This window comes from Somniosus microcephalus, chromosome 5, assembly GCF_052327205.1.
Source record: "Somniosus microcephalus isolate GS21.2 chromosome 5, FLI_Smic_1.0, whole genome shotgun sequence".
Lineage (NCBI taxonomy): Eukaryota > Metazoa > Chordata > Chondrichthyes > Squaliformes > Somniosidae > Somniosus > Somniosus microcephalus.
This window is the reverse complement of record NC_140991.1, coordinates 199,252,449-199,275,211: the sequence shown is the minus strand read 5'-3', so window position 1 is coordinate 199,275,211 and position 22,763 is coordinate 199,252,449. Positions and strand designations below refer to the sequence as shown.

The 22,763-nt window shown below is 46.3% G+C and overlaps 1 protein-coding gene across 11 annotated transcripts in view; it reads left to right on the top strand.

Annotated features, from left to right (window-relative positions):
• Positions 1-22,763, top strand: part of nek10 (NIMA-related kinase 10) — a 470,337-nt gene that overhangs the window by 175,980 nt on the left and 271,594 nt on the right. For all 11 annotated transcript variants that reach the window (XR_015078459.1, XM_085988547.1, XM_085988546.1 and 8 more), the window contains exons 9-12: positions 570-637; positions 21,317-21,396; positions 21,487-21,573; positions 22,321-22,545. Coding sequence is in view for 10 of the 11 variants with exons in the window: in XM_085988547.1 (XP_085844673.1) it covers positions 570-637; positions 21,317-21,396; positions 21,487-21,573; positions 22,321-22,545 (460 nt within the window). In the remaining variant the exon portion in view is untranslated. The remainder of the gene's footprint in view (positions 1-569; positions 638-21,316; positions 21,397-21,486; positions 21,574-22,320; positions 22,546-22,763) is intronic.

Sequence of the window (22,763 nt, the reverse complement as noted above, 5' to 3'; positions counted from 1 at the left end):
GAATTTTCCTCCCTTGATCTTTAAGCTGAGGATCCGCTATAATATCTTGAAACTGTCTGCCAGAGACCCTGGGCTAATATTCCCAGGAGCTACTGTGTAGCCTGCTCAACAATACAATGGATGCACAGCCCCCAGTAGAATGCACATGCACAGGTCTATTTCATATCACAGTACAGACAAGAAGTTAATGCAAATGTAATAATTTGTGTGCTAAAAGTAACAGAGAATAGCCTTGAGTGGAGAGGAGCATCGATTTTTGTAAACAAAAGAACACTGACCGGGCCTCCAAAACCCTGGCATGAAGTGCTGACAGTTGACATGTACGTAGGTTTGGTACATGTGCAAAACTTTACATTGTATTTCATTGATGATATGAGGAATTGTAGGTGCTTAGTGAAGTAAGAAGCATCTGAATATTGGAGTGGTCTCATTTAACATAGAACTTAGTGTTTACTGAAATTATTTTGCTCATTATTAGAATAATAAGTTGCAGTGCAGAATCGCAAAGTGATTTTAGTGTACATATTTTGACGTTCTTGAGATGCTATTTGATTTGACTTTCATTTCAGATATTTTTCAAAAGCTGGCAGCTGTTGTAGAACAAAGAAAATGGGTAATTGCATGTGGAGCACATAAGGTATGAGATTTCCATGGTACCTGCAAACTTATTCAGTAGTTTACTAGCCGAAGCAACTTTCATAATAACCTGCATTGGCATGTAACACCAAAATGTGTAATTTTCTCTAATGTGTTTAATCTATAAATATTTTTGTTACAAAAATTGATTATGATTTTTAATTTTCACTTGTTGATGGAATTCTTTCATTTAATTTAAATTATTGCAATGTTTCAGAATTTCGATACTCAATTTTTTTTATTGAATATGTTGCACAGATTCAGTGAACAGTCAACAAGCAGACATATATCTGATATACCCCAAAGACTCATTTAGAGCAGGGCCTTCCATGAGAATAATCTATCTAAATAAAATCATTGACACAAACATTTTATTAACCAGTTTGTGAAAAAATCATGGCCCATTTAAACCCGAGTCAAGTGAGGTCCTGGAATCATCCCATTATACTGCATTGATAAGTACATATACACTAGCCTGGATTTTTTGATTGTCAATGCCCATTTTTTAGGCATAAAATGAATTGGAAAATTGGATGAGATCCCTGGATCTCTGCCTAGAACTGAGGCAGGAAGCAAACCCACGTACATGTCAACTGTCAGTTTGTGGCAGATGCATTTTAATTGGTGCATAATACCATGATGACATAGTTTATGCAATTTTTTGTTATTTTTGCCTATTTCGCACATTTACCTGTCAATATAAACTGAGAGTTCAGGGTTGCTAGTCACTGAACTGCATATGAAAATCAATTTATAGAGACCAACATTAAGATTGCAACATTGTGAGGGTATTGCTGAGGTTTTTCTCTTGCCTTTGTTCTCTTTTCTCCCTGTCATTATTGAAGTGTTTCGAGAACCTTTGTAGCTATTGTAGTGGTACTGCTTTTTTGCTACTACTGCTGCCACAATAACACAATTCGTTTTCTGCTGGGAATTACACAAGGGAATGCATATTCATAGAGAATTATGAATTATTTCTTTAAATGTTTGCCGTTGCTTATCTACTGTCATATCTTTCAATCTAATTTCCTAATCTACCTTAGCCATCTCACCCCTCATACCTCAGTAATTGGCTTCGTTTAAATTTAAGACTCTAGTTTCAGACTGAACCACATCACTCTCAAACTTAATATGAAATTCTATTATAGTATGATCGCTCTTCCCTGGAGGATCCTTTACTATAAGATTACTAATTAACCGTGCCTCATTACACAATACTAGATCCAAAATAGTCTGTTTCCAAGTTAGTTAGACCAATGGCTGTAAAAGTCACAACCACGCTGAATTTTCTCTTACTGGGGCCTCTTCAGCCTTGTCTCTTGCACTCGCATACTGGGCTTCACCATGGTTGAAGTTAGGGATGTTCATGGATCCTTCTCCTCCCATTAATCGCCTGATTGCCCATCACCATTCTCAACTGGATTTGGTAGGGCTACAGAGCCTTGTTTTAAGTCAATGTTTATGGGACCGCTTAGCTCTGTATATAGCCATCGGCTTTTGATATTTAGCTTTCAGATAGCCCTGTGTTGTAGCTTCACTTGGCTGGTGTTTCATTCCAAGGTATGTGTGATGCTACTTTTGACATGTTCTTCTACACTCGCCATTGAACCATGGTTAATTTCCAGTTTTGATGGTGATTGAGGAGTGAGGGTGTGACAGGCAATGAGGTTACAGATTGTGGTGATATACAATTATGATGGTCCAAAGTGCCTCATAGATGCCCAGTTTCAGCTTGGTAGTTCTGTCCTTAATGTGTCCCACTTAATGACGTTAGACTACACAATTCTGTGTGTCCTCTCTATGAAGATGAGACTTTACAAGGACTGTGCAGTGGTCACTCTTATCAACTCTATCAGGAACAGACATGTCTGCTGCAAGTAGGTTGGTGAGGACATACTTATTCCTTCACGTTGGTTCCCTCACCACTTGAAATAGGGCCGGCCCACTTGGACTCCACTAACTCGGTCAGTTGTGGTACTACCAAGCCACTCTTGGTTGCCGTTGAATTTGGGAAGGGTGGCAGATGGTATTAGCAGTAGTTTTCCTTGTCCTTGTTTAACCTGAAGCCATGGGATCTGGCGTCCATATTGAGGACTTTCAGAGTCATGACTGTAATCATTGTGTCCCTGCCTCCGGTGGGTCTATCCTTCTGGTGTGACAGGACATACTCAAGGGTGCTGATGCGAAGTCTGGGATGCTGACTGACAGATATGAATCAGTCAGCAACGATTGAGTCCTGAGAAGGTGATGTTGTAGGCTGTGACACTTTCACTACTGCATGGCTGTCTGTGTGTTTTCTTGCACCTGTGCAGGCATCAAAGGAGGCTGGCAGTCGGTGTCCTGAGCCAGCACTAACATCCATGCTCATTCAGCCATGTTCCTCCTAGAGGTCACTGCTTTACTATGGCTATCGCTTGGTAAGACAGCAGACCTAATAGCCAATGAGATCAATGACACATTGGCCTAGATTCTCCATTGAAGGGTTTGTGGCAGGGTGGTCCCAATGCCTGTCAATGTAATACCACTGCTAACCTGCTGCAGTTTCCTCCTGGGATCCTTATTCGCCCTGCCAGGCGATTTGGTGGCCTGAAAGCCCCCTTCATTGGCTTACCGCTGCTAAGAGGGAGATAAATACAATTCTGGTGCAGTATTTAAAAGGCTACAGCCAGGTAAAAGGCAGCATCACTTTTCAGCAAGGTGACAGAAGGAGCAGCAGCTGGAAGGACCTGCTAATTTTTGATACGTCTGTGTAGGTGCTGCTGGTAGAACTGAGTACCAGGATGGGTACTGAGGACAGGAGGCTCCATAAGTAGGCAGTGCAGACTGTCTGGAGCGAGGTGTTAGAACCTATCAATGCAACTTCATTGGCACACAGTGCAGGAAGAGGTTCAATGACCTTGCAAGAGTGACCAAGGTAAGTTGAGGGTCAAGTGCCAATACATACCCTCTACCACAGGGCTTCTCAACCTTTTTGCTTCTGAGGCCCCCTTCCCATGTTATAAAAATTCCATGGACCCCTGTAACACAACACAAGCTTTTTCTGCATAACAATTCTCTCAGTGCTGCTCCCACTCACCATGTTACTACTGCTATTGATATCCCAGCACTGCAGAAACTACTGGTCCTCACATCCATCCCACTCCCTCTTTACTTCCACATGAGCCCCAATCATCTGACCCCCAGTCTCCCTCTTTCCCCAGCAAATCCTGACTCTCTCACCGACTGTTTCTGCGGTCCCGGTTCTCTGCTTGATTGTCAGTCAAACAGCCTTTTGCCCCCCCATCTCCAATATTTTCATAACTAATAAACTAAAGTGTACAATGAAACTGAAAAAAAATCAAAATTTTTTTTAAGGCCCGTATGATTTTTCTCCCAAATTGCTCGCAGCAGTGTCCAGATTAAGGTTTTAATCTTGACTGCTCCAGAACAATCCTAGCTGGAGGCCAACATTGCAGGTGAGCAATCAGGTCTGCTTGTGATGCCCTCCTTGGTAGAGCAAGACTGCTAACACTCAAGGTATAGGCTTGCAGGTGAAGAATCAATGAAGTTAGGCAACAAAGGGCAGTCCGCACCCTTGTAACTATACTACAGTGTGAGTCAACACTTGCTAAAATCTATCGGTCAACTGGCAATTTTAGATATTGCGCAGAATAAGTTAAGGATGCAGCCGGTTGCTTTTGGTCGCAAGTCTAGATGTCGAATCTGTTGGACATGTAGGTGGTAACAGCAGCGCTCTGCCGGTTGTACTGCAACTGTTCGGCCACCAGACCAGTTCGCCCGTATATACAGCAGGACCTGGCGAGAAGAAAGCAGAGGACGGACAGTCAGAACAATTGTCTCTGGATGAGGTAATGACGCTAGTGAGAATGAAGACCTGGGAGTGGAAGAGAGGGAGAGTGCTGGTCCTCCACTAATGGGGAAAAAAACAACTGCTCTCAGCTGAGGAACCTAGGGACCCAGATCTTAGGGGCCCAGTCTTCAAAAGAATAATAATTCGGGAGCATCGATTTTATGCAGGCAGTGAAGATGGTTTCCATGCATGTGGTTGAGATGATGGATAAGTGAGAGGAGTCGATTATGCATTCAGGAAGTTTCTCATGACCTGCAGAACACCCTGGGGAATGATAGACCGGGATATTGTTGCAGCATCATGTCATCACGAAGAGCTTCTAAGGATATTAATGACTTCCAGATTGGCAACTAACAGTGGCGCAATAGATGCTTTAGACCGGATACTTTTGCAGGGCTTCTAAGATCCAATTGGGCCAATTTAGTTTCTGATGACACTGACCAGTAACCTCTCAGAAACTGTGCCCAGCACCACTGGCTGCAAGCAGTGTCCTCAAATATCACTGTTTCTTTGCAGAGTGGCAATGAACCTGCTTCCTTAATGCCCCCTCCAATACTTTATAGAATCATAGAATCTTACAGCACAAACGAAGGCCATTCAGTCCATCATGCTTGTACTAGCTCTTTGAAAGAGATATCCAGTTAGTCCCAGCCCCTTGCTCTTTCCCCATAGCCCTGATTTTTTTTTTCCTTTTCAAGTATATATCCAATTCCCTTTTGAAAGTTACTATGGAATCTGCTTCCACCACCCTTTCAGGTAGTGCATTCTAGATCATAACAATTCGCTACTTTAAAAAAATTCTCATCTCTTTCATGGTTCTTTTGTCAAATATCTGAAATCAGTGTTCTCTTGTTAACAACCCTCTTGCCAGTGGAAACAGTTTCTCCCTATCTTCTGCATCAGAACTCTTCATAATTTTGAACACCTCGATTAAATCTTCCCTTAACCTTCACTGCTCTAAGGAGAACAATCCTAGCTTCTCTAGACTCCAGTTTGAAGTTCCTAATCTCTGTTACCATTTTTTGTTCACTTTCACACAAGACAACTTCAGAGATGGGCCTGCCACCCCTTGCGACTGTAAGCTGGCCCATCTGGGGCTGCAACTACCCTGACATGAGAGTCACCTCAGGTCTCCAAGGCTCCAGGGGAACCAACACTGCCACCCGTTCCTCAACCTCATCTCACTGAGGGAGCATGCCATAGGAGTACCACTTTGCAGGAACCAGAGAAAGTATTCTGGCACAAAGTGTAGTCACAGTGTTGGAAAGGAGAACTGATTTTGTTGGTGTTTCCTGGTGAATGTTGTTGTATAAAGTCAGCTTAATCATACAGAGTTGTGAGTTCATTTCTGTGTATGCTTTTAACATTTAGGAGTTAGATGGTGGCAGGGGAAATGTTGACTTATATCTTATAAATGATTTTTGTCAGAAGTCTTGGAAAGTGAGAGCACCTACCTTGTGCTGTGGAGATGCCCAAGTAAAAACTTTTTGGTCTATAGTGAGTGTCTACATTTAGGGAAGAGATACCTTTGCCTCCAACCTAGCCTCTTCCATGTCCCCATCCTCCTTTTCTTCATAACATCAATATTCCATTGAGAAACCCATGACTAGAGTGCAAAGCAAAGCAGTACTTTGAGCAGAGCTGAATAAAAGTAGCAGCAAAAGTTGTGACTCAACTCCCAAAGTACTAAAAAGAACACTAAACAGCCATCTCTCCCATTCCTTTTCCTTCACTTCTGTTTCTCCATCTCTCTCTGAAAGGATACTTAAATATTTCAAGTGTAGGCCCTTTGTTAATTCTGACAGTCCAAGTGTAAAGTTATCATTTCTCCTTACAAATGTCAATGGACCTACAGTGTATTTCCAACATTTTCTGTTTTTATTTAAGGAAGATTTGAAGTGTTTATGCGCAGCTCTTATGAATCTGTTTTAAAGGCACTAATGGCATCTCACTCTCATGCTGAGAATGGGTGCATAGTACAAGGAACACACTGGGAGAATGTCCAAAATCAAGGCCAACTGCCCAGTTATTTCTGATCCCTCTCTCCTGCAAATTTGATTATCAACCCTTCCCATCCTCTTGTTAACTGAGCCCACCCATACTCTTATTTATCCTCTATCTCTCCCCAGTCCTCATTAAACTCAGATATTGTCCATGAATCTTAGTATCAATTCCCTTCATCCCTCGCCTAACCCCCCAACCTTTGCTCCTGAGTATGATGCTGATTGACATCATTAATCTGTCTCTATCATCTGACACTGTCCCTACCACCCTCAAACCTGCTGTTCTCACCCCTTCTCATAAAGCCCACAATTGATCACTCCATGTTATCCCAATAATATCTTAAATCTTCCCTTCTTCACCAAAGTCTTGGAATGTATCGATGCCTTGCAGGTCTTTTCTACCGCTCCCTGTTTGACACCCTCCAATCCACTTACCCAGAGCAGTGAGGTCATGCTGGTCAAAGTCACAAACAGTATCTTCTGTGTTTCTGATGGTAGTTTACCATCTCTGCTCTGCCTCCTCAGCCTCTTTGCTGCTGTTAATATCTTCAACCACTCCATCCCCCTCCGCAGCCATCCTTTACAGCACAGCTTTCTTATGGTTCCACTGTCACCTGTCACATCATAGACATGTTCCTTCATTGTGGCTAGGTCTTTTTCTTATCGTGTCCACGGACAGTCTATACATAGCCCAGCCAGAACTGGACACATTTTTGCGCCTTGTTGTTGGATTCAGCAAGATCTGCAACAGTGCAGGGTTCCTCTAACGATGGGCATTGCAGGAGATGTTGCATAGTCTGTGCCTCTGTTCCACATTCACAAGTTGTCGGGCTGGTTGAATATCCCCATTTGCTTAGTGACACCTTTGAGCAACGTACACCGGTCCTAAGTCTGTTAAGGCACTTCCAGATTGCCCAGTTGCAATTAGCTCCTGGGGGAAGGCTTTCATCAGGTAAAATTTCCATCGCTGGGGGTTGTTCAAGACTGGCGAGCCGGTCTTTCCACAAGGCGATGCGGGCTTCAGATGAGGTTGATTGTAATGGAACAACACTGTTCATGAAGCTCTTCCTTGACTTTAGGCGGCTGGGTGTAGGTGTATGACAATGCAGAGGGTGCCTCTCATCTGAAGTTTGACGGAGTCGCTCTTTCTTGCTGGCTACCGTTGTTCTTATATCAGGGGGAGCGATACCCGCCAGGATATATAGGCTGTTGGTGTTTGTTGGTTTTAAGCAACCTGTGATAAATCGGCAGCTTGCATTCAGAACGGCATCCATCTTCTTGGCATGAGTAGACCTTTCCCATGCAGGGCAGGCGTATTCGGCAGTGGAATAGCAAAGAGCAAGTGCACTGGTTCGCAATGTTTTCGGGCTTGCTCCCCATCTTGTGTTAGTGAGCTTATTCAGGATGTTGTTTCGTGCGCTCACTTTTGCCTTTGTCTTCTCGATGTGGTTCTTGAAGGTGAGGCATCAGTCAAGGGTGACTCCTAAGTAGATAGGGTGCTCGCAATGCGTCAGTGTTGCTCCACACCAGGTTACTTTCAACTGGCGTTTGGCTTCACGGTTTCTGAGGTGGAATGCACAAACTTGCGCCTTTGATGGGTTTGCGCGAAGGTGGTTTTCTTCATAGTAGGATTTTAGTCCCTCCAAGGCCTCAGAAAGCGCTTTCTCCACGGTGTTAAAATCAGTGCTTTGGGCAGTGACACATAAGTCATCAGCATATATAAAACGGCGTGTGACACCGTCTATAGGTTGGTCATTCGTGTAGATGTTGTACAGCAGCGGTGCAAGCACGCTTCCCTGAGGAAGACCATTCTTCTGAATACGCCACCTGCTGCACTTCCCACCTAGTTCAACATAGAACCGGCGATTCTGAAGCATGCTTTCTAACAGCTCTGTTAAGTGAATGTCTTTTGTCATCTCTAGAATCTTGCAGAGGAGACGTCTATGGTTCACTGTATCGTATGCTGCTGACAGGTCTACAAAAACAGCACCTGTTACCATCCCTTGCTCAAAACCATCTTCGATGTGTTGTGAGGTTGAGCAGTTGGCTTGTTGTTGATTTGCCGGGGCGGAAACCTGCTTGCTCTGGAATGATCTTCTCATCTACAGTTGGTGCTATCCTATTGAGTATCAGGCGTTCAAACAGCTTATAGGTGTGGCAAAGCAGTGAAATTGGCCGAAAACTCTTAGGATCTGAGGGATCTTTTCCAGGCTTTAATAGTGCTATTACATGTGCCTTCTGCCAGATATTAGGTGGCTTGTGTGTTGCCAGACAGTGGTTGAACAATTGTAGGAGCCACTTCTTTGCTTGCTGCCGAAAATGCTTTATCTGCTCCATTGCTATGTTGTCAAGACCAATTGCTTTCCCGTGTTTTAGATTAGATGTACCAGTTTCCAGCTCTTCCATGGTGAATGGTCCAATGAAGCCAGGATCATCGCTGTACTTCTTCCTATCTAGTTGTGCTCTTGGTTGTTTCTTGTTGATTTTTCCATTTAGGAGCAACTGGTGTGCAACTTGGTTAGCAGACACATTTGGATGTTGGGCAGCTTTCTTGGGATCACATCCAAGTTTGCGTATAAGAGACCATGCCTTCTTGCTGTTTTTTGTAAGATCTGTTGTCTCTATCAAGGTGTTCCAGGTGTTTTGACGTTCTTGAGAGATACTTAACATCACCCTCTCACCGGTAGATATTGTTTCCTCTGAGAAGGGGTCAGATTCAAACATTGAGACATACTCCCAGTAGAGTTCAGCATTCTCCTTGGTAAGATCAGGGATGTAGTGTACTCTGCAACCTCGGGGGATCTTCCTTCTAGCTGTTTTTTGGACAGCTTTTGCAAAGAGGTTGTAGTGCTCAGGTAGTGGTTTAATGCGTTTAACCTTGCGGTCAAGTGCTCGTGTGAAACCGTTCCAATCGGCCTTCTTGAAGTTGAAGCGCCTTTTGAATGGTACGACGGTTGGTAACACTGCTGCATTTACCTGGATACCAATAGGACGGTGTTGTGTCTGTGGTATTGGGTCTGTGACAAGCTTCTTGCAGAGGCCAGCGATGTCATTGCTGGCAATGGCAAGATCTGGATTATATCTACACTTCCAGCGGGCACTGTGGAAGGAGGCTGGCAATTTAGGATCGTGGATGAGACTAAGCTGGTTAGCGTCCATCCATTCTTCGACTGCTTCTCCATCGTTGTTAGTCTCCTTGTACCCCCATTGGGTACTGTGGCTATTAAAGTCTCCAATGATGATCTGTGGTTTATTGTGCAGGTTGGGTACAGGGTTAGAGAAGTTGAAATCTGTGCCAGGTGGCTTGTACACTGAGGTCACTACTACTTTGCTCAGCTCTACGGTTAGAATTTCGATGTTGTCCTCCTCTGTTTTAGAAGTGGCTTCTACAACTGAACCAGCTCTAACAAATACAGCACTGCCATATTGTCGATGAGGTCTTTCAATAGCCAGGACCATTCCTGGTATTTTTGGGCGGTTGTTCTCACTTCCTCTATGTGTCTCCTGCAGGCAGAGGACATCACACTCCAACTCATTGCATAATGTAGCGAGGATGTTTTGTTTAGCTATAGAGAACCCTTCAACGTTAGCAGATATAACAGTCAATGCCGGCCTTGAAAAAGACCCGTGTTTCTGACATCGACGACTACTTCTGTCTTCAGGCATGATACTTGGTACTTGATCAAATTAGCGGTACGAAATCGATGTATACACTACTTGCTGTGCGTGGTGGTGGTAGAATTGGTTGAAACAGGGCCACGACGTGAACGCTTCTACCTTGACCCCTAGGCTAGGTCAAAATACTGAAACTTCCTACCTAACAACATTGTGAGAGTACCTTCACCACATGGACTGCAACAGTTCAAGAAGAAGGCCCACCATCACCTTCTCAAGAGCAACTAAAAATAGGCAATAAATGTTGGCTTTGTCAGTGACTGCGGTATCCCGAAAATGATTTAAAAAGAACTCCGTCCTCTGTGCTTGCCACCTTAGGCTAAGTCTAGAGGTGGAGAGCTTTGGTGTGTTTCTTTGAGACCAAACTTAGCTTCCTTCCTCATATCTAATCTGTCATCAAGACTGCTTTCTCTAACTTCGTTAACATAGCCAGTTTCACCACATCTCCCCACTGTTGCAGAAATCCCTTATGTAGCCTTCATTACCTCGGCTTCTTCTTGTCATCATTTCAACTTCCACCCTCCATAAACCATGACTTATCAAGAACTCCATGGACTGTGTCCTGATTTGCACAAAGTCCCACACTCCCACTACAGTCATCCTTGCCAAACTCCATTGGCTCTCGATGCTCCAGCGAATTCATTTCAAGATCTCGTTCTAGCCCTCAAATCTCTCTTCTCCAGCAGTTTGTCTCTGTGTACACCATCTGGTCCTCTGACATTGGTTTACTCCTCATTTCCTGCTCATTCCATTCCACCGTGGGTGGGTGTTCTTTCAGCCACTACACCCTGTTCTCTCAAACTACTTTCCCTAAACACCACTGCCTTGCCACTGTAAGAGATTCAGAAGGAGACGGAACCAATATGGTGCGCAGTGAGTATATTTTATTAATAGCAGATTTAAAAGAACGCACAGCAGTCATGGAGTTAACAAACTGACTCACTAGCAAAGTACAATTCTTATGGTCAAGAACAGCGTAGTACTTCAACAAGTTAAAGTAATTAATACAACAGACACACTATTACCCGGTCCTTCTGGGAGGAGTGTTGACGTCGTGACTCTTCCTTCTCTGCCTCAACATTTAGAACTTCTTGTGCTGTTTTATACCTTGCCTTATCTCTTATTATTCGTATTCCTTTCAGTCTTGCTGTTGTGGGAGATTGATAGCTGCTAGATCTAACCAAGGACTTCTTGGACTGTGCCTTCTCCAATACGTAATATATCTAACTAATATACGTAATATACGTAATATCTTACACCACCTCTCTTCCTCCTTTCGAAAGCCTCTTAAAACTTCTCTTTTCATCTTTGCCGTTGACCCACCCTAAGCTTTCTGTTTCCCTTTTATCTCTCCTGCTTGGAGTTCATTTTTTCTCTCTGTCCTGTAAAGTGCTTGAATATGTCTTGCTGTACGTGAGGAGTATTATAGAATTGTATGCTGTTGTTTATTGTTAGAATTACATAGGCAATGTTTCCCTTGCAGCATGCTGCTCCACAGTTCTGGGATTAGAGACTGCAGTCATTTTAAAGTCTTAACAAAGGTGTTTGTTTTCATTGGAAAAACTCAGCAGGCCAGGCAGCATCCGTGGAGAGAGAAACAGAGTTAATGTTTCAGGTCGAAGACCTTTCGTCAGAACTGGAAAAAAAGCAGGAAATGGAAAACAAATTTAGGGGCTGGGAAAAGGGCCATCCTTATCATCTAGAGACATCCTTTGTTCCTTAACCTGTCCCAGTACCACCACCTCTTGCCTTGAATATCTCTTAATGTCTCTCAGTGTCTCTTAATCTCTCCTGCTTTCTATCCTATCACTGACCTTCCCTTTTGTTCTTTCATCCCCTCTCCCTTTTCCCAGCCCCTAAACTTACTTTCCATCTTCTGCTTTTTTCCAGTTCTGACGAAAGGTCTTCGACCTGAAACGTTGGGCTGGATTTTGTCATTGGGGCGGGCTGGGGTCATGTCATCCGCTTTTCGTGTTATCCACCCAATTCCAAATTGATGTGGGAGATTGATGCGATTTTCACATAATTGGGCAATTGAGTTCCAGCGTGTGGGAACCCATGGCCCAATTAGTTTTTTCAGTCTGAAACTCGCCTCCGATGATGTCAGCATTGCTGCTGCATTTAAGGTCTGCAAGAAGACTTGCTTCTTCTCCAGACTGCCAACCTTTTGGCCTTTGCAGTGAGAGGGACCTGGAGGCAGAATGAGCAGCGGGAGACCGAAGTCTGCTCCCAGATTTGATAACGTCGCTCTGCAAGCTTTGGCGGAGGGAGCAAGAGCTAGTAAGGAGGTGCTCTTCCCTTCTTCAGGGAGGAAGAAGCCTCCCCAGCAGATGAAGGCTGTGTGGATCCAGGTGGCCCAGAAGGTCAACTCATTGTCGATGATCCGCAGAACCTGGCTTCAGTGCAGGAAGAGGTTTCATGACCTTCTGCGCACTGGAAAAGTGAGTATGAGTTTGCCATCACCCTCAATCTGATCCCCATTGCCTCTCCTCACCAGCACTCAGCTTTAGCAACCTCTTCCTCCACATCCCACTTGACACTGACATCCCTGCACCCTAACCCATTCCCTCTCTATGGTCACATTCACCTAACTATTCGACTATGCAGCCCTCACACTTCCTATCACTGTGATGCTATGAAAATAACTTACAAAACACAGGGAGGGCCCTTGGTCTTGCCAACTCACTCCATCTTTGTCTCCTTCTAAGCATCTATGCTATGGATTCTCTGCACTCACTCCTTTATTCTCACTCAAACTCCACTTGTCTCTCATATTGCAGGAAAAGAGAGCTCACAATAAGAAGGAAAGAGCGAGGACAGGAGGAGGGCCACCCTCGTAGCCCACCTCACCCCTTGGGAGGAGGCGGTCCTGGAGATCGTGGGACTCGAGGACGATGCGCAAGTTGGGGACGGACAGACGGGTGTATCAGAGAAAGCTGGTGACAGAATAGTTTTTCATCTCTCTCATTGACATTGCATGAGTCACTGATAATGATTCTGAAGCTCTAACAGATGGACTTATGATCATCTGCAATATGCAATGTGCATGTAACCTTGGCCTCACATCTCTGACTCTTTCTTTTACTCCCCCACAGGACCATCGCAAGCACCCATCCCCACTATCCAGGAGGAACAGCCTGAGCCTCCAGACTCCTCAGAGGAAGCTGCAACCTCTGAGGGCGCAGCGTCAGCAGAATTCAGCCAACCCAGCACCAGCGCAGATACTCACACCTCGGTGGGACCATCGCGAGATAGAGTAGTGTTGTCACCTGGTGTATCACAGCTCACAAGTGAGCATCAGCAGATTGTGGAGACAGGGACAGCAGTGGAGAGTCCTAGTCGGAGGGCGCAGGACTCTCCCAGCTTGGCTCAGCTGCATGTCGACCCTCTGCCTCTGGGTCCACCCAGAAGAACAGCGGTGCTGGAACCCCAAGAACAGGTGCAGGAGTCTCTGGCAGGTTTTGCCTCCAGGGTCGCTGCAAGTGTGGAGCGAATGGAGGAGTCCATCGCGAACATGAGCAGAGCCTTTGTGGAGTCATTGGCGCATGAACGCAGCACCACAGCAAGGATGGCAACCTCCGTGGAAAGGATGGCTACAGTAGACGAGAGGATGGCTACGGCCATGGAGGAGCTAAGTCACCAGAGTGTAGAAAACATGGTGAGTGTTCAGAATAGACTGACATCTCTGGAGGAGCAATGGTCAGCTATTGAACAGCGAAACCAGACCTTCATGGAAGTCCTTCTGAGTAGGACTGCCAGTGCAGATACGGGTCCCCATGGCCCACCTGATGTGCAGCAAGGTGCTCTCAAACCACTTTCAAGCGCGGAGGTGGACCTGACCCATGAGAGGGATGTTGGTGGCAGAGAACAAGGAAGTGGGGGCTCCTCTCCAAGCGCTCACACTTCCATGCCACTGCCAAGCCCTCGGTCAGAGCCCCACCAGAGTCCACACCCAACTGAGATCGGCGTCTCAACCCCTGCACAGCCGCAGGAGTAGCAGACTGTTGCCGAGCCCTCACAGGTTCGACACCCCAGAGGACACCCGCCAAAGGTGTCGAGAGAGGAGCAGCAAGAACGTGAGCAAGGGGTCTCCACATCTGCTGAAGCCACAGGGGAAGCACCACGTAGGAGCACGTGCAAGAGAAAGATACTGCACAAATAGTCACAAGGGTAGTCACTTGGGTGAAATGTGTTTATTTTTAAAATGCCATCAGTTGGTTACTGTAAATAAAAAATTCTGATGGCAACTGTTGCTGTTTTGGCATGTGTCATTTCGCAAATGGGACTTCCACATTGAGGGCTTAGGATTACTTGCAATTGTCAGTATGGTGGTCAGAGTGCTAGCAATCCACTGGTTCTTGGCCATTGTCGATGCTCTGGTAAGAAGCTGCGAGGCAAAAGTGCTTGATTGGCTAGGCTAAGCAAATCTGGCCAAGATGAGTGCGTTCCTTGCATCCCGGGCAGTAATGTTCTCGCGTACTGCTGCCGCTGGTTGATGGGCCTCTGCAAGATGTTCATTTTCGCTCTCCTCCTCCTCATCTGAGGCGGATATGTGAGGAGCCACTTGGTCCTCAGGAATCTGCAAGCCACGACGCTGTGTCATGTTGTGAAGTGCACAGCAAACCACGACGATTCTGGAGACCCTGGCTGCTGAGTACTGCATGGCTCCACCCGATCTATCCAGACATCTGAAGCGCATCTTTAGCATGCCGATGGTTTACTCGATTATGGATCTGGTGGAAATGTGGCTGTAGTTGTAGCTCTCCTCAGCTTCATTGGATGGGCTCCTCAACGGCGTCATTAGCCACGTCTTCAGGGGATAGCCCTTGTCTCCAAGTAGCCATCCGTTAAGTTGGTCTGGCAGACTGAAGAGCGGAGGCACACCAGACTGGCGCAGGATGAAGGAGTCATGGCAACTGCCAGGGTACTTGGCACAAACATGCAAAATTTCCTCCTTGTGGTCACACCAGCTGCACGTTGAGGGAGTGGAAGCCCTTGTGGTTGACAAAAATACCTGGATTACGATGGGGTGCCTTAAGGGACACATGTGTGCAGTCAACGACGCCCTGCACCCTTGGAAAGCCTGCCAGATTAGCTAATCCAACCGCACATGCCGTGACACTTGCTTGATCCTTGGAGAAATGGATATGATTGTGCGCGATGGCAAAGAGAGCATCGGTTACCTGCGTGATGCAGGTGTGTGCGGCCGCCTGGGAGATGCTGCTGATGTCTGCTGCTGATCCCTGGAATGAGCCTGAAGCAAAAAAGTTGAGTGCGGTGATGACTTTGACAGCCACTGGTAAGGGATGTCCACCTGCTCATCTGGGCTCCAGGTCTTGCTGCACCATTGCGCAGATGTCACCCACTACCTCTCGCGAAAGTCGGAGCCGCCTTTGTCACTGCTGCTCACTCATGTTGAGATAGCTGATCCTCTGTAGACCCTGTTTTGGGGGGTATCTCCTGTGCCGACGGGCTTCCATGGGCTGGCGCCCTCTGGCCTGTGCAGCTTCAGGTGGTTGAGCAGCAGCTTGGCGCTCCTGTTGTTGCCGCTGCTGTTGGTGCTGCTGCCGCGGCTGGTCTTCGTCTGAATCTGATGTCCAGGAGAAAAGGAAATAAATGGTTCCCATGCTTCTGGTAGATGCCTCAGTTGAGGAAGCGTGCAGTCAAGGAGGCGAGAGGGGTTTCCCAGGAGGTCACACTGGAGATGGGTGTCAGGCTCCAAACTTCCACAGCTATGGTTCTGCCTGCTAATAGTTCCCCCAGACCTGAGACAACAAAGTCCTGCCACCTGCAAATGATGACTGATCAAATCTCCTATTTAATGGTGGAGCTGCAGCTGATAGACAGCAATCCAATTGTGCTCCCATCAGGTTTCACCGTCGTGTTTCAGAGGAGACGTGAATCACGTGGGAAACATGTTAAAATCGGAAAGGCCCCTCAAAACGGAATTATAGAGGCAATTTAGTGGTTGTTAAGGGCCTTAAGAGCCTATCCCGCCTCTTGGAGGCGGGACGGAGACGAGATCAGAAACCACGTATTTGGAAAAATTGCATGGAGGCGGGGTCGGGCCCACCCGTCAACTTTTGCAATTTTAACACCCCACACGCCTCCATTCCCACCTCCTCGGGCCTGGCAAAATCCAGCCCGTTAACTCTGTTTCTCTCTCCACGGATGCTGCCTGGCCTGCTGAGTTTTTCCAGCGTTTTCTGTTATTTCGGATTTCCAGCATCCGCAGTATTTTGTTATTGTGTTTGTTTTCATTAGCTGATACTTCCTGAGACTTGGAGTAGGAGCAGAAATAACATCTAGCCCACAATAAGGCCGGAATTTTCTGTACCTGGTCAGGTGCGGGAGGTCGGTGTGGTGGGTCGTGACCCCGTTGTTACTTCCATCCACTGCAGAAATCGACTTTGCGATAATTGGGTCTATTAAACCCGCCCTGCATGTTTCCCGGCCCTATTAAATGGTGCAGGCCTGCTGACATCATCCATAACAAATTTTCAGCCGGGATATTTAAAGGAACCATGGCCACATTGCATTTGAAGGTTCCTTTAGGAGTGTGCAGGCAGAACAGTGGAGGTTTTCATTGCTCCAAACAGTTGGAGAGATGGCTGCACAGAGGCAAGGGCTGCACCTAGGTTCTCCGATGACTCCCTCCAAATGCTTTTGGAGGGACCCGGAGCACGCGGGGAGGTCCTCTTCCCTTCCAATGGGTGGAAGAGACCTCCCCAGGAGACAAAAAGAGCCTGGCTGTAAATTGCAGAGGAGGTGAACAGCAGGGATGTGTTCAGGAGGTCCTGGGTGCAGTGCTGGAAACGTTTCAATGATCTCATTAGATTTGGAAAGGTGAGTACAAAGCCACACTAAACTTCATCCTGCTGTGACTCTTATCACACCCCCATCACTCTGCCTTCCCAACCCTACTCCTGCACATCCTTACTCATGCCAACATATCTTGCATGTCCAACCATCTCTCCCTCTATCTGCATTATCACATCCCCTTCTGACTAGCCACCCCTCACACTCGGCCTCATCCTAATGCAATCATATCAACTAACAACACTCAAGGAGGCCACTTGGTATTGCCACCCACTTCATCATAGTCACCCTCTACAGATGTAACTCATTCATTCCTTACACTCATTCCATCACTCTCATTCAACCTTCTCCTCTTTCCCTCCTTGCAGGAGAAGAGAGTGCACAATAAGAGGGAGAGGGAGAGAACTGGAGGTGGGCTTCCATCATTTGTCACCCTCACAACAGCAGAGGAGGCTGTGTTAGAAGTATCGGGAGTGGCCGAACAGCTGGAGGTAGGAGACGGAGAGAGGGAAACATCTTGGCAACCCGGTGATAGAATTACATATCATACAGCTACATGGCATACATCAGTCACTCATATGGGGACTGATGTCATCAGCCACTGAATGGTCATCATGTACATAATGGTATCTGTATCCATTCTTCATATGCCATATCTAACTCATCTCTTTAATCTCCCACAGGTCCATCAAGAACCTCCCCCCCCCCCCCCCCACTGTCCAGGAGGAAGAGCAAGACAACCCCTCAGAGGAGCCTGCAGCCTCTGAGGGCACAGCTTCATCAGACATGAACGCACCCAGCACCAGCGCAGAGACGCACACCTCAATGGGTCCCACGCAAGATAGAGTAGTGCTGTCACCGGGTCTGTCACAAGTGAGCAAGAGCAGATGGTGGAGACAGGGACAGCAGTGGAGACTCCTCGCCAGAGGGCACAGGACCCTCCCATCTCTGCTCAGCTGGATGCAAATGCTGAGCCTTGGGAGCCATCCAGAAAGAGGACAATCCTGGAGGTGCAGGAAGAAGTGTAGGAGGCTCTGACAGATTTTGCGAGGGTTATGTCTGCAAATATTTAGAGAATGGAGGAATCCATCTCCAACATGAGCACCACCGTGTCACAGGCGATGTGACTGTAGGCTCTTCCCTGGGTAGGATGGCCACCTGCATGGAGCAGCTAATGCGCCACTCACAGGAGTACATGGTCTCTATGGAGAATAGATGGCTATCTATGGAGCATAGATGGCAGAGGCTCATAGACCCCCTGTCTAGGAGGGATGTCAGCGTAGATGTGGGTCCTCATGATCCCACTGATGTGCAGCAAGGTGCTTGCCAGCTCCTTGCTAGCAGGGATGTGCAGGTGGCCCATGAGAGGGATGATGGGGAGAGGGAAATGTGGGCTCCTCTCAAAGCGCTTACACTTCTCCCCCATTGCACCCCCTCAGTTAGAGCCCCAGATGGCTCCTTGGATCGCGATGGCTGAGTCTGCCCCTGCACAGTCGCAGGAGGAGCAGACTTTGGCAGGGTCATCACAGGCTCCAAAACCCAGAGGACGTCTAAGCCAAGAGTGTTGAAGCAGTCACAGCGGGGAAGTGAGCAGGCTGCCTCTACCTCTGCTGAAGCCACGGGTAGCACCTCGTAGAAACACGCGGAAGAGAAGGGTAGCCACTTGGGTATTTTAGTCAATGTTAATGGCAAGTTTCCGTTAATGTATTGTCAATCATTAAAATCGTTATTTTCACCACTTTCCCGTCTTGGACACATTTGTGTGCACCTTTGGGAGTGGCTTAGTGAGTTGCAGTGAATGGTGAGACATAGCGGTACCTCCAGCAATGGTGGTCAGTATGAAAGGAATGGCTTGGTTATTGTAGGGATCCTTATGGTGTTGCTGTGGGGTGGCGCCAACCTGGCACAGCATGCGGCAGCCATATGGATGTACTGCGTAAAGTTAAGTAAATCTGGACATGGAGGCCATCCCTGGTCTCCTGGGCAGTAATGTGCTCGGGTGCTGGTGGGATCTGGCCCACAGGTTCCTCCAGCTCCTGCTCCTCCTCGTCTTGCAGCTGATGCTCCTCCTCCTCCTCCTCCTCTGAAGAGGCTGTGCGCTCAGTGCCTTACTCCTCATGCAGCACTAATCCTCGCTGTTGTGCAGGGCGCAGCAGACCACGACGATTCTGGAGACCCTGGCTGGTGCATACTGAAGGGCTCCTCCAGATCTGTCAAGGCATCTGAAGTGCATTTTGAGCATGCCTATTGTCTGTTCTATGACACATCTGGTGGAAATGTGGCTTTCATGTATCTCTCCTGGGCTTCAGTACTTGGCCTCCTCAAGGGTGTCATGAGCCCTTGTTTGCAAGCAGCCAGCCAGAAAGTCTGTTTGGAGGAGTGAAGACCTGAGGGAAGGTGTACTGGTGAAGGATGAAAGAGTCATGGCAGCTGCCAGGGAATTTGGCATGCATCACACATGCATGATGATCTTCTTATGGTTGTAGGTCAGCTGCACATTGAGGGAGTGGAAGCCCTTGTGGTTGACAAAGACTCCTGGGTTATGATGGGGTGCCCTGATGGCCACATATGTGCAGTCGATGATGCCCTGCACCCGTGGGAAGCCAGCAAGTGTGGCAAAGCCAAGCACCCACTCAGTAACACTGGCTTCATCAGTGGCAAAGTTGATATAATTGGCTGACTTGTCAAACAGGACATCGGTGACCTGTGAGATGCATCTGTGGGTGGCCGACTGCGAGATTCCGCAAATGTCTCCTGAAGATCCCTGGAAGGATCCTGAGGCAAAGAAGTTGAGGGCGCTGGTGGCTTTGACAGCCACTGATAAGGCATGTCCACCCGCTCCTCTGGGCTGCAGGTCTTGCTCAAGCAATGTGCAAATGTCTGCGACGACCTGCTGCAATAGCCTGAGTCTCCTTTGGCACTGTTGCTCACTCATGTTGAGGAAGCTCATCCTCTGCCTGTATACCCTGTGTTAGGGGTATCGCTCCCGGCGTGGTGCAGCCCTGCACTGATGCCCTCTGTCCTGCGCAGCATCAGGTGGTTGAGGAGAAGGTTGGTGGTGGTGTTGGTGCTGCTGGTGTTGGGGCTCATCGTGATTCGATTCTGAGGATCAAGATGACACCCATGCTGATGGAATAGATGGCATGTCAAGTAGAGATGAGAGAAGCAATCTGTCAGTGTTGTGATAGGTTGTAACAATGAGATGAGACTGGATGGCGACTTTGCTGGAAGCACTTGCAGCCTGTAGAAAGCCAAACGTGTGCTGGGAATGCAGTCAGCAACAGATTCTGTCTGAGGAGAGTGCTCAGCTGTGAGGTGGGAGGTTTTCTAGTGCATTTCATGCTGTCATCTAATCAGCTGGAGCAATGACCACTCAACTCCCGCCTCAGGCTGACAGACGTGGTTCCCGAGCTGCGTGAATCCCATGGGAAATTCGAACGGTAGGCTGAAAAAGGCTCTTAAGGGCCTGACAACTGTTAATGATTTGAATTAGATCGCCCGCCTCTGCCAGTCGGGTCGCTGCCACACCAGCAAATGCGCCCAACAGAAATGCGCGTGTGGGCGGGATGACGGCGGGTTCCTGACCCGCTGCAACTTTTTTTGAATTTCCCACCCGACCTGCCTCCAATCGCGCCCGCACAGACCCCAGAAAAATCTGGCTTAAGTTTCTAAAGCTGACACACACTGCAAAGGGATTCCTTGTCCGTTGTCACTCCAGAATAGCTGCTCCACTTAACACTTCACCAATGGATGTATGTAACAGTTCAAGAAGAGATTGAAAGTTACTATTTTTAAAAAAAGCTTAAAAAATAAGCAAAGCCCAAAAACATTCTCCTGTGGAGAATACATATCAGTTATAAGACTTCCTGCCTCGTTTAAAGTTATTTGTGCATGAGGAATTGTGTGCCATTTTTTTCCAAGAACAAATTATTTTGTTTGAAAAATTGAAAATGCACTGAAGTAAAGCTAAAGCTTTTAAAATTAAAAAAAATTAATTTCCAACTCCGACAAACTTGGAAGAAAGGCCTCTTCACTCACCAGGTGCTTGATGGAACCATTTTCCCCTGGCACATGTCCCAAAGTGATGGATTAACTTGTGTGCAGCAGTAAAAATATGTATTATTAATATATATAATTGCATCTGTCTCTGCTGAAACAGAAAAAAGGTATAAAATAATTGTCATTTTTTCAGGCCCAATGTCCAACTTTGTACTGCTACCAGAGATTAATTTGTGGCAAGTGGGTTTTTATAAAATAAAATAGTTATTATGTTAAGTAAGAAGAAACAAAATAATATACAGCAAGACATTTTAACATGAGCTATTTTCTTTAGACCCTAGTAAAGCTACTGGCAGCCAAGGACAATAATGTATTACTGGGTGCTCTCCTTGCTCTTACCAGCTTAGCTGAAAGGTATGTCACTTAAATAAACAGCATAAAGTATAGCACTAAATAAGTGATTGATTGTAATTGAACAAGCTAATAACTTTTAGCTTTTTTTAGTCCCGAGTGTAGAGTGAAGATAGGGGAGCTCACTATTGTAGAAAACCTGTTAACAATTCTACAAGATTATGACTTGCTATCAAAAAGGTAAGTTGAGATTTCAATTTTTTTCAAACTTAATGATTTTTTTAGAAGCAGTTAAGGTTATGAGGTACTCATTTACGCAACGTTGTTTAATACAAGACTGAACATATAGGAGCTAAACTTTTCTGGTCCTGCTCCGCCAGTGGAAGTACAATGGGGCAGTACTTTCCAAGCCATTGTTTGCATCTCTGACCTTGGTCCATTTCCTGGATTCAAGGGCATTTAAATATTTTGGTCAGGGGGCCAACATCATCTATGGTGACGTCCACCTCAGGTGAGGGGAAAGAAAGTTATTGTTGCGCCATGTGCTAGCTAAAGCTTTTTAAAAGATTAAAAATGCTGCCAGATTTCTAATTTGGTGGTTCCTTGGAAATGAGCCATTTCTAGGTTGCAAATTATGTAATTTCCCTCACTTGCATGGTGTCATAATATTGCCGGGCATATTATGTGTACCCCCAACATCAACCGGAAATTGTAACGGTGGAAAAGGGGGAAGGAAATCCAGCTTAACCTGGTCCTGCCCCAAATTCTGTCCCCTGTCTACCTAGATTGTGCTGTCTTTGTGGTGATTTGATGGGAAAAAATTGAGCTTTTTTTTGGCTAGTGGGGAAGCTGTCAGTGATTACAGGAACACAAATTTGTGATGATGTCAGTTATAAAGGAAGAGACTGACAGCTTTGTTTCTGTCCCTTTTGTTAGAAGCAAAAGGCTGTTTTTGATTGGTTTTCTCAATGCTAATGGTATTTACAGAATGACTGCTGAGCTCCTTCGTCTACTCTGTGCAGACGCTCAAGTGAGAGAACAGGTGAAGATCTATGAAGGGATTCCCATTATGCTCAGTTTGCTGCATTCTGACCACCTCAAATTGCTATGGAGTGTTGTTTGGATCTTAGTTCAGCTCTGTGAGGATCCAGATACCAGCACAGAGATTCGCTTGTGGGGGGGCATCCAGCAACTCCTCCACATTCTACAAGGGTGAGCTTAAAAGAAAATCATATTAAAAATAGTAAAGAAGTATTTAATGTTAGCCATCCATATTAATTATCAGGCAAATGTGAACCGAAAGCATAATTTAGTAAGATATTTGAATAAAATAAACAAATTGAGGGTTATAGGAACATATTTAGAAATAGGCACTCTGCCCTTGCTAATTGAGAAATTTCAACTTCATTTCCACATTTTCCTTAACATTG